Source organism: Brassica oleracea, chromosome C3, assembly GCF_000695525.1.
Source record: "Brassica oleracea var. oleracea cultivar TO1000 chromosome C3, BOL, whole genome shotgun sequence".
Taxonomy (NCBI): domain Eukaryota; kingdom Viridiplantae; phylum Streptophyta; class Magnoliopsida; order Brassicales; family Brassicaceae; genus Brassica; species Brassica oleracea.
The window spans coordinates 24,245,961-24,258,443 of NC_027750.1; the positions used below are offsets into that span (position 1 = coordinate 24,245,961).

Genomic DNA, 12,483 nt, shown 5'->3' on the forward strand with positions numbered 1-12,483 from the left:
TATGTGTTTCTTCAAAGATCTTTGATGATCTTCGAATAATGAATATTTTTTTGCTCTCTCTTATTAACTATTAGTTTTTGATCTTCAATCTTGTTTTACAAGTTGTGATTCAAGTTGTGAAGTTATTATTTTTTATTGCCCACAACTAATTTTATAGAGTACTAAGAGTTGCAATGGTTAGCACCAATAGTTACAATGGTTAGTGAAGAGTGACAACCATTAATACCAATAGTTACATTGGTTAAACAAAAGTCACAATGGTTCATCACCAAAGGCTTTTACCACCAATGGTAACAATGGTTTATCACCAAAGGTTGCAACCATTTACCACTAATAGTTACAATCACAAACAGTTGCATTTGTTCATCTAAACAATTGCAATGCTTCACTTTAATGGTTACAAGGATTCACTTAAATATCCAACAATCCTCCCCCATTTAAGTGTAATCATAGATTCATTAAATAATTAATACATACATCAAACTCATGCATAAATGTAGGCATGGGCGTTCGGGTACCCGTTGGCATTCGGGTCTGGTTTTTCGGGTTTTCGGATTTTCGGGTTTACGCTTCTAGGTCTCATACTAAAATTTTATTAGTACGGGTCGGGTTCGGATAATAACACTTCGGGTTCGGTTCAAAATTGTATTGCATCATAAAATCCATAAAGTAATCATATATCGTACAGATTCAGATGATATCGGTTCTGTTCGGATATAACCAAAGTAAAAAATAAAATTTTGAAGTAAAACATAAAGAAAAACATCTAAATTAAATAAAAATTAATCAATCACATGATTCAGATATTTTTTGTACCACCCAACAAGACCCGTTCGGGTATTTTTACGTTTCGGGTCGGATAACGGGTCGGATTCGGTTCGGATTTCGGGTTCTGGATTTTATGCCCAGGCCTACAAAAATGAAAATGTTCAAAGAATTGAATTTTTATCTTAGTGCAATACACATTCCAAATGCCCGAGAATCAGGATATCTAGGCCTGGGCGTTCGGGTACCCGTTGGCGTTCGGATCGGGTTTTTCGGGTTTTTGGGTTTTCGGGTTTGCGCTCTTAGGTCCCATACTAAAATTTTATTAATACGGGTCGGGTTCGAATAATAACACTTCGGGTTCGGTTCAAAATTGTATTGCGTCTTTTTTTTTTTGTCGTCAACGAACAGACTCATATAGACTCTGCGAACCAAACTGGTAGTTCTGCATCCATGTGAACGACGAAAGACGATTGTTTCCTTGCACATCGTGCTAAGCTATCCGCCTTTTGGTTCTCCGTTCGGGGTACATGAATGATCTCTGAACTAATAAAACTTGTCTTCAGTAACATTATATCGTGCAGGTAACTCTCAAACGCCGACCACTCCTCTGGTTCCGAAACCATCTTCACCAATTGAGTACAATCCGTAGCAAATGTAACCTGAAACTGATGCAAATTCCTCATGCATTGCATTGCCCAAATCAATGCTTCCATTTCCGCATGGAGAGGTGACAGACATGCCCTAGTATTCCTAGCCCCCAACAAACCCTGGAACCCCTCGAGTGTACTATACCATCCTTGACCTGAGTAAGGCTCTTTGTCTTTCCAGGAGCCATCTATAAAGCACCAACGACCTACCCTCAGCTGACGGTACAAAACCTCACCCTGTTGTGGTAGCTGTTTTTTCTTCAACACCTGAGCTTCCGCCCAAAGCGTTGATTCGGTTTCCGCAAGCTTAATTGTCTCCCTTGGGTCAATATCCAAATTACTGAACACTTTATTATTCCTTCGTTTCCAAATATACCATAATAACCACACAAAAAGATGATCCTCCATCTTCGGGAGTACCATCCAAAAGAGGTGATCCATATTCGTAAAGAGCGAGCTTGTACGAAAGTAAACTGGGTTTGACGGTATCTTTGACAAGGCCCAAACTTGTTGCGCAGGAGGGCACTCAAAGAACACATGGTTTATTGCGTCTTAAAACCCATAAAGTAATCATATATCGTACGGATTCGGGTTATATCGGTTCGGTTCGGATATAACCGAAGTAAAAAAAAAACAAAAAACGTGAAGGAAAACATAAAGAAAAACATCTAAATTAAATAAAAATTAATCTATCACACATAAAATTGATAAAATAACAATAAAATATTAAATCAAGCATGAAAACAAACATTATTTGTAAACAATATGTATTGCCTTATATAAAGTAGACTTTTTTTTATTTCAATGAGCAAATTATAAAATACTTATTTATAACTAATTGTGTACTTAAATTATTTATTAAAATTTTAATATTTATTATTATATATCATATTACCAGAAATTTTTAATTTAATAATTGAAATACTTATATATATTTCGGATTTTCGGGTTACCCGTTCGGGTTCGGCTAATAACACTTCGGGTTCGGATATTTTTTGTACCACCCTACAAGACCCGTTCGGGTATTTTTACATTTCGGGTCGGATAACGGGTCGGGTTTTTTGGTTCGGGTTCGGTTCGGATTTCGGATTCCGGATGTTATGCCCATGCCTAAGGATATCCTACGGATTGAATCCCTCAACCCATTTTGAGTACATGAAGATAATACACACACGTGTTTCCACACTACTCTAAGTGTTTGTACTTGACACTATTGTAAGCCATGTGTCCCTATCCATTCATGAGCGCATACAAAACCAAGTCCCAGCTTATTGAAGCGGCATCACTTCTCACTCATATAGGTAAATACATTCACTCATGCACCTGCAAATGCACTTTTTCAAAGTATTTATTAAGAATAAAATTTCAACCTAACTCTTTCTTGCAGGTCCAAGCACATACACTGGGATGATATATAGACATGTGCTACAATCTTTAAGTTTAGGCTTTCCACATTGAATTCAGCCTCTAACGTCGTATTAAAAAGGAATTGGGTATCCCACCATTAAAGATTTCAAATAGACTTTAAACTTATCCCTTTAACAGACTCAATTACCAAGTCTTTAGCTAATCATTTCGTCAAATGATATGCTATATTTCTTTCAGACCGAACAAACCCTTATGGTATTCACCCCGTGAGTGATCAGCTCAGATAATGCGCTATATCTAACGCTAGGTGTCGCGACTTACCATTAATCACTTGATTATAAACCTTAACCAATATTACTTCACTATCATAAATAGAAACTGGTGGTAATATTTCGGTCACAACGGAATCTCTTAAATTAAATTCCCTTAGCTAATATGCCTATTAACCGGCATATGCTAATGCTAAAAAGTTTTATTCAATAGTTAAACTTTCATACAAATTTGCTTCTTGGAAGCCCATGAGATGGCACCTCCCTAAGCAAAATTACTCAACAACTTATAAAATAATGTTCTTCTATATTGATAATCAAACTTGCATCTAAATACCCTTCTACCATCGAAGAAAATCTTACATATAACAAATCATAATTTATGGTTCCTTTCAAACATTCAAGTTGTGATACTTCTTGTCCTATATAAGGTACAAGCTTCACTCTCACATATATGGGAGACTTCATTGGAGAACAATCTCACAATTGAACTACTTAACAACTTTCTCAATATAATGAAATTATGTTAACAATAGTTTTTTACTTATATGTTAAATTTTAACAATCACATCTACCTCCTCATGTCTTTCATTGATGTTACATTTGCACCTTATCGATGATGATCCATTCGCACCCTTTTGGTGATGATACATTCGCACCCTTTTAGTGACGATACATTCGAACCCTTTTGGTCCCAAACCATTCGCACCCTTTCGGTCCTGAACCGTTCGCATTCTACCCTTTCGGTCCCTAACCGTTCGCACCCTTTCAGTCTCCAACCGTTCGCATCCTTTCGGTCCCGAACCGTTCGCACCCTTTCGGTCCCGAACCGTTCGCACCCTTTCGGTCCCGAACCGTTCGCACTCTTAGGTCCCGACACGTTCGCACTCTTTAGGTCCCGACACGTTCGCACACTTTGGGTCCCCACACGTTCGCACCCTTTGGGTTCCATCACGTTCGCACCCTTTGGGTCCCGACACGTTCGCACCCTTTGGATCACGACCCGTTCGCACCCCTTGGATCATGACGCACTCGCATCTCTTGGTTCACGACGCACTCGCATCCCTTGGATGACGATGCACTCGCATCCCTTGGATTACGATATGATTGCACTTCTTCGAAAGTCTACTCTCTCAAGCATTTACAACTTTCCAAACTTTGATTTTATCTCTCGCACAAAATCATAAGTTATAGTTCACAACGAAAATACTCTTTAAGATTGTTGGTTAATTATTTGTTGGTTGGTAACACGGATGGGTATGAACTATATACTTGGATAATGACTGAATCGCCATGCTTTCCTTAAAGAGTATTTCGACCCTATTCCAAGCCTTTGGATTACACGAAATCCTTTTGTAGGATAAGAGAATCAAAGTCTCATTCTTGTTCTAGGCTAAGATACAAAAATAACAAATAAAGCTTTAGTGCTTATGCGTTTCTTCAAAGATCTTTGATGATCTTCGAACAATGAATCTTTCTTTCTCTCAATCTTACTAACTATTAGTTTTTGATCTTCAATATTGTTTTACAAGTTGTGATTCAAGTTGTGAATTTATTATTTTCCATTGCCCACAACTCCTTTTATAGAGTACTAAGGGTTAGAATAGTTAGCACCAATAGTTACAATGATTAGTGAAGAATTACAACCATTAATACCAATAGTTATATTGATTAGACAAAAGTCACAATGGTTCATCACCAAAGACTTTAATCACCAATGATAACAATGGTTTATCACCAAAGGTTGCAACCATTTACCACTAATAGTTACAATTACAAACAGTTGCATTTGTTCATCTAAACAATTGCAATGTTTCACTTTAATGGTTAGAAGGGTTAACTTAAATATCCAACACTTACTTGTTGCTTTCTGGTTGGTTTGTTGTTTATGTGTTGAAGGATTTGTGCGGTCGAGACGCTGTGTGGGGTAACAGCTAAACGCTGCGTTTTGGCTGTCGCTAGTCCTTCTTTTGTTGGATATTTGTGTGTTTTGTGTTTTTAGTGGGTCAAGCATGGGGAAACTCAACTTGACTTGTGCGGTTGTGTCGGATGGTTATGTTATAATTGAAACAAAATGTGCTTTTGGGATATTATATTAATTAAATGTTTTATAACACGAGAAGTTTTTGCATTTGATTACAAAAACAAATTAAAAACTGCCAATTTAGCTCATGTGTCTGAGTGGATAAGCTGTGTGATCTGTGTATCTTCACTTAAATTTTGTTTAGTTTTAACGGAGTTGAGTGTAAAGATATACATTGTTCTTTCGAACGCAAAGCTCTATATGGAGGCAAATTTCCTGAAGATATCAAAACTAGTGTTCCTAATAATGCATCTCGTATTGCACCTCGATCCTTTCAAACTATCAAAAGTTAGTTCCATTTAAGTTGCGTTTTATGTACCTCGATCATTGCAAAACAATTTAGAACTGATTAGATACATTAGAGTTCAGTTTATTTGGAATAAATATGAACTAAATTTGTTTTCTGATTTGGGTTAGAAAATTGTTAAGATTTAACAAGGTTTACATCTTTCAATGAAATAAATATAACGTTTATTAAATGTAACCGTGGACGCAAGCAACAAAAAAAAAATTAACTGCGAAAAAACAGGGCCGGCTCAACACTATTATGGATCCTAGGATAAAATAATTTTTTTTATCCTCTGAAATTTATATACAAATAATGTTTAAAATATTTTTTTTATAATTTAATCAGTAATATTTTGTAATGAAAATAAAACTATATACATATCAACTAATTTTGAATCCTTTTTTAATTTTATAAAAAAACTGAACTCCTTAATAATTATTATACGGGGGACACGGGTTTGGCCCGAATCGGTCACACTGCTTGTCCCTCCCAATGAACCGGCCCTGCGAAAGAGATTGACTCCGCCGAAGCAACGAGGAAGCTCACTTATGCGTCTTCTTGTGGACGTAGACACGCATTATCTTATCTTTTGGCGTCGTTAGGTCAAAATGAGGTGACGTTGAACGATATTAACAGAACTAATTAAAAAATAATTACTAAGAAGAGAGATGAAACCAAGAAAAGTTAGTACTATCGACGTATTCATTATTCAATTACCTCGTTATGCAGTGCCGCAAATATCGACATTCATTGAAGTAGCTAGGTGAGTTTTTCGATAATGTCCCACGCCCACCAAAACATTCATAGTGCGAAGATATACGAATCTACATATGTGTAACCATCTCTTTAATAATTATAAATTCGTATATCTTCGTACTGAATATTGAAGTGATTAATTCTATCAGTTTCTTGTAAATGTCTAAAGACTATATAAACAAGTGGTACTATGATGTTTCAAATGTAGACAAACTTCAAGTCCGCAAAAAGAAAGAAAGAGTCAACAATATACAATCTGAATATCTGATAAAAAAAAGTAGACAAACCTCAAGTACTCAGTCTCAACAATATACAGTCTGAATATCTGATAACGATGTATGATTACTAATTTACAGCCCATTCCGATCTTATTCTTAAACCAGCTAAGATATGTAGAAACCAGCTAAGATATGTAGAAACTTCTCTAACGTAGATTGGATGTATCATCTGCAATTACAAGTAACGCGATGACAAATGCGAAATCCACATATGGATTAACTCTCACTTTGAAGCTGTAATTCCCTATTATAAGTCCTCCCCATGAGAAATCATGAACCACCTATAGAATTCATGCTCACATTAATAATATGATTATAGTGTCGATTATAATGGGTGCAAAAGGTAGCTAGTTAGATAAATAAGCTGAATAAATTTAAAGCGTGACATAATCAACTAATTCTCGAATAAAACTCTTTTTCAGTTTGATCTACAGATTAGTCTCAGCAAGAAGTTAAGAATAGCTAGTGACGTACCTCAGCAAGAAGAGTATTATGAATTGGTTCAAAGAGTTTGAAAGAAGAACCAATGTAACGACCATAAGTTTGAAAATCTGGCTCGATAGTACTACTAATGTCCGTGGAAGGTTGTTGTGTCGGCAAAGAGACATCAAGTGATGTTCTGAAGGATAATAGATTTGGTTCCCTTACTGAGAAAAGAAGATCCTCGGATTCTGTGCTTTCTCCTTTGTACACTTCCCATTTGTATCTCATTGTTACAATACCCTGAAACATTATATATCTCTTCTATTAAACAAATAAACTCTTTTTCTTTAAATTGTGATTTCCTGTAATGTTGTCAGTTGGTCGTGTGATGGAATCATGAAAACGACCTTTTCTGAAGATAAAGCATATTATGTTGTTAGACACCTAAACATATCTACGTAGATAATGTATTACTCTCTTTAGGATGTCAGATTAAATTTCAGTTAGTAGTTACATTCAACTATTGAATATCTAAGTATTTTGTTATTGCTGATGTAGTTAATCTGCCCACCGACTAATAGGATGTGTTTTGTCAAATATTAGGTGCTTATATTACATTACGTTTGAAATCAATTCAAGAATAATATAAACTGAAATTTAGAAGAAAAAGAGTTGGCAAGAAAATTTGGTTTTATTAGGCCATTTAACCTTTCAGCCGGTCTAATGACATCTACCCATTTTCTAAAAGATCACTTTTAGGCATTACTTTCAGACTTATATTTCGAGGCACGTCTTCCATAAAGTGTCCGATGTTAACCGCAACCAATTACACCGTATGGGCAATACGGATGAAAATGTTGCTTAGGGTTCATAAGGTGTGGGAAGTGGTCGAGCAAGAATCAACCAACGACGACAAGAATGATATGGCGTCGGCGCTCTTGTTTCAATCTATCCCGGAGAGCATGATCCTACAAGTGGGAGGACTTGATACCGCAAAGAAGGTATGGGAAGCGATCAAAACTCGCCATGTGGGAGCTGATAGGGTGAGAGAGGCACGACTTCAAACCCTCATGACTGAGTTCGAGCGACTAAAGATGAAAGAAACTGATAAGATCGATGACTTTGTGGGCAAACTATCGGAGATATCATCGAAGTCAGCTGCACTGGGAGAGAGTATGGAGGAAGCTAAACTTGTGAAAAAATTCCTGCAAGGCTTACCACGCAAGAAGTATATTCATATAGTTGCTTCTCTTGAACAACTATTGGATTTAAACACCACAGGTTTTGAAGACGTTGTCGGTCGCTTGAAAGCATACGAGGAACGAATTTCTGCGGAAGAAGAAGAGGATACACAAGAAAGCCAGAGCAAGCTTATGTATAGCAATACAGAGACACAAACTTATCGCGGTACAAAGTATAGAGGACGTGGTCGAGGTGGTCAATACTACGGCAGAGGAAGAGGACGCGGTAGGTCTTATTGGGAAAATAGAGATGCCTCCAGGATCACATGTTACCGATGTGATAAAGTGGGACACTTTGCTGCTACATGTCCAGATAGACTACTCAAGCTACAAGAAACAACTGAAAGCAAGGACGGAGATGATACTCATGAAGCCGATGGGATTATGATGCATGAAATTGTCTATCTCAACGAGCGAAACGTAAAGCCCAAGGAGTTTGATTCCAGTACTGATGGTGACAGAATATGGTACTTAGACAACGGAGCGAGTAACCATATGACTGGAAATAGAAGCTATTTTAAGGAGATTGATGAAACAATCACTGGAAAAGTTCGTTTCGGAGATGATTCGAGAATAGACATTAAGGGAAAGGGTACTGTGTTGTTTGTAAGCCAAGATGGAAGAAGAAAGATCCTTGCTGACGTCTACTTTATTCCAGAGTTGAAGAGTAATATTATAAGTCTCAGACAAGCTACAGAATCGGGATGTGATGTAAGAATGAGAGAAGATTACCTTACTCTACATGATAAGGATGGAAATTTGATCGCAAAGGCACCAAGGTCCAGGAACAGATTATATAAAGTTATAATGGAGATAGAAGAACGCAAGTGCTTGCAAATTGAGATTAAGAATGATTACTCGCGGTGGCATGCACGCTTAGGACATCTTGGAGCCGATGCAATGAAGTCAATGGTAGGGAAGGAGCTCGTCACCGGTTTTCCCAAGATCAAAGTCGAGAAGGAGACTTGCGATTCTTGCTTACGTGCAAAGCAAACAAGACAGCCGTTTCCAGCGTCTACCACCTATCGTGCATCTTCTGTTCTAGAACTCGTGCACGGTGATTTATGTGGACCGATAACACCACCCACCGCAGGAAGAAGCAGGTACATATTTGTGCTCATAGATGATCACTCACGCTATATGTGGTCTATTTTGTTGAAAGAAAAAGGAGAAGCATTCGACAAGTTTAGAAAATTCAAAGCAATAGTTGAGTATGAGACCGGTAAAAGCATAAAGACGTTAAGAACAGACAGGGGAAGAGAATTTACAAGCTCTGAGTTTAAAGGCTTCTGCGAATTGTTGGGTATACAACGTCACTTAACTGCTCCGTACACACCGCAGCAAAACGGAGTAGTAGAGAGACGAAATAGAACCTTGTTAGAGATGACAAGGAGTATTTTGACACACATGGAAGTACCAAACTACTTATGGGGAGAGGCTGTTCGACACTCAACCTATTTGATCAACTGAATTGCGACCAAGACTTTGGCTTCTTCAACCCCGTATGAAGCCTTTAGAGGAAGAAAACCAAACATCAACCATCTACGAGTATTCGGCTGTACTGCGCATGCTAAGGTAGAGACAGGGAACTTGAAGAAATTGGATCATAGGTCTCGTCCAGTTGTATATCTTGGAACCGAGTCCGGCTCTAAAGCATACAGGTTATTCGATCCCACGGTACAAAGAATAGTCGTCAGCAGAGACGTTGTTTTTGAGGAAAGCAAAACATGGGAATGGAATAAGAGTGGTCGAGATATAACAGAGAAACCAGGATCATTGGAAGTGGTACTTGGAGATCATGAAAAACAAGAGAATGAAGGAGATAATAATACAGACAGAAACATCCCCGAGAACCAAGACGCAGCCGAAGAAGATAACAACGAGACTACAGATGAAGAAACTGAAGAGTTTCAACCGAAAGGTCAGCCAGAATCAGTAAGAAGCCAGCTTACCTAGATGACTACATCTATCTCGCCGAAGTGGAAGGAGAACGTCTCCTACTCCTTTTAAATGAAGAGCCATGGGATTTTGAAAGCGCAAGGGGGGAGAAAGTATGGCGTGATGCATGTAAAGAAGAGATCAAATCAATTGTGAAAAACAAAACTTGGGATCTTGTTGATCCACCACCAGGAGCTAAACCTATTGGTTTAAAATGGATATTTAAGATTAAGAGGAACGCAGATGGGAGCATAAACAAGTACAAATCAAGACTGGTGGCTAAAGGATATATTCAACGGTACGGTATTGATTTCGAGGAAGTGTTCGCGCCCGTGGCACGCATTGAAACCGTCAGGTTTATCATTGCACTAGCTGCTTCACGAGGATGGGAGATTCACCACTTAGATGTCAAGACCGCGTTCCTTAATGGAGATCTAAAAGAAGTAGTATTTGTAAGCCAACCCGAAGGCTTCGAAGTTAAAGGTCAGGAGCATAAGGTATACAAACTCAATAAAGCCCTATATGGTCTAAGACAAGCCCCAAGAGCTTGGAATGAGAAGCTAAACAAGGTTCTTGAGAAGTTAAGCTTCAATCGGTGATCGAAAGAACCTTCCTTGTACCGCAAGAAACAGGAAAATCGCCTTCTCCTAGTTGCCGTATACGTTGACAATCTACTGGTTGCAGGCTCCGACCAAGACATGATAAGTGAGTTCAAAAAGGAGATGTCAAGTAACTTTGAGATGAGTGATCTCGGGTTATTAACTTACTACCTAGGAATTGAGGTTTGCCAAGAGAAAGGAAAAATAACTTTGTGTCAGTCAAGATATGCAAATAAAATTTTGACTGAAACAGGTATGTTCGAGTGTAATGCTACACAAACACCGATGGAGTTCGGTTTAAAGGTCTCGAAGGATGAAGAAGAAGAGAGTATTGACGAAAATGATTATAGGCGAAAGATTGGATGTCTTCGCTATTTACTTCACACGCGCCCAGACCTTGCGTTCTGTGTAGGACTACTCAGCAGGTACATGCACAATCCCAAAAGATCCCATGGAGCCGCGTTAAAGCACGTTCTGAGGTATCTTAAAGGATCAACGACACTAGGCCTCGTATACAAGCAAGCGACTACAATGGAGATCCAAGGCTTTAGTTATTCAAGCCATAATATTGATGATGATGATGGTAGGAGTACTACATGCCACATCTTTTACTTGAATGATTGTCCTATCACTTGGTGTTCTCAAAAACAAGAGACAGTAGCACTATCATCTTGTGAAGCTGAGTTTATGGCTGCAACTGAAGCTGCAAAACAAGCCATATGGCTTCAAGATTTGCTCGAAGAGGTTACGGGTCAACCAAGACAAAAGATAGTGGTACGGCTTGATAACAAATCGGCTATTGCCCTCACCAAGAATCCGGTCTTCCACGGTCGGAGTAAACATATACACAAGCGCTATCACTTCATTCGAGAATGCATCGAGAACGAGCAAGTTGACGTCCAACATGTGCCAGGAGCAGAACAAAAGGCAGACATGTTAACTAAAGCTTTGGGAAGAATCAAGTTCAAGGAAATGAAGGATCTTGTTGGAGTTCTAGATATTGAAGAAGTTAACTTTAAGTTTAAGGGGGAGAATGTTGGAGATAAACATAAAGATAGCTTAGGAGTTTAGTTACACCAATCCTAATGAGTATAGGATTGGAGAAAAGGAAATATGTATTCCTAATGAGTTTAGGAAATATAGTCTCTATATAAAGAGTTGCAAAAGTGTTGCATACCTTTGTGAGAGTTTTAGAGATTGTGTGTTTTGTGTGCTTAAGCTTTGAGTGATTCTTAAGCTAATAAAAAAGAGTTTCTTTATATCGAGTTCATACAATTTTTAGACTTATATTACCATCAAAAAGAGGTTGTCTAAGCATTTTGTTAAGTCATTCATCAAAATCGAACCAATTATATATACACACAACATGACGCATGTGATGAGGTACAATTACACGGTTTTGTGGAAATAGATATGGAGTTAATTAAGTAATGATGTGTGTTTGTGTAAGTTACCTTGGTGCGCATGGAGAGAAGAGAAAGACCTGTGGCGTCACGGAGGACACGTTTACGGCGGATGTTCCATGTACCACCGTCGATGGTGAAGATGAGATTGTCCGATAGATCGAAGACGTCAAAACGATCCCTTTTGAGGCTCTCACGCCGCCTTCTCACCACTAACTCCGTCGTGTACGGATTACAAAACATCTCTCCCACAACACTCACCATAATTATTCAAATAAAATGTCAATATTCTCTTGAACAAGTCTGTGTCTGATACAAGAAAACTAAGATGGATTCGTATATCAAAGGGATAGCACTCTCTTTGATCTTTCAATAATTTTTTATTTATTAAGTAAATAAAGAAAATAAAAGTAGAGTTTAC

General features: G+C 38.0%; 1 protein-coding gene across 1 annotated transcript; it reads right to left on the reverse strand.

The window, feature by feature from the left end:
• Nucleotides 1–6,410: 6,410 nt before the first annotated feature.
• On the reverse strand, nucleotides 6,411–12,483 carry LOC106333012 (protein LURP-one-related 9). Its single transcript, XM_013771497.1, has 3 exons — nucleotides 12,114–12,483; nucleotides 6,933–7,181; nucleotides 6,411–6,739 (listed from the first exon to the last, which is right to left on the reverse strand). The coding sequence occupies exons 1-3, from the start codon at nucleotides 12,324–12,326 to the stop codon at nucleotides 6,605–6,607; spliced, it is 597 nt and encodes a 198-aa protein (XP_013626951.1). The 5' UTR covers nucleotides 12,327–12,483; the 3' UTR covers nucleotides 6,411–6,604.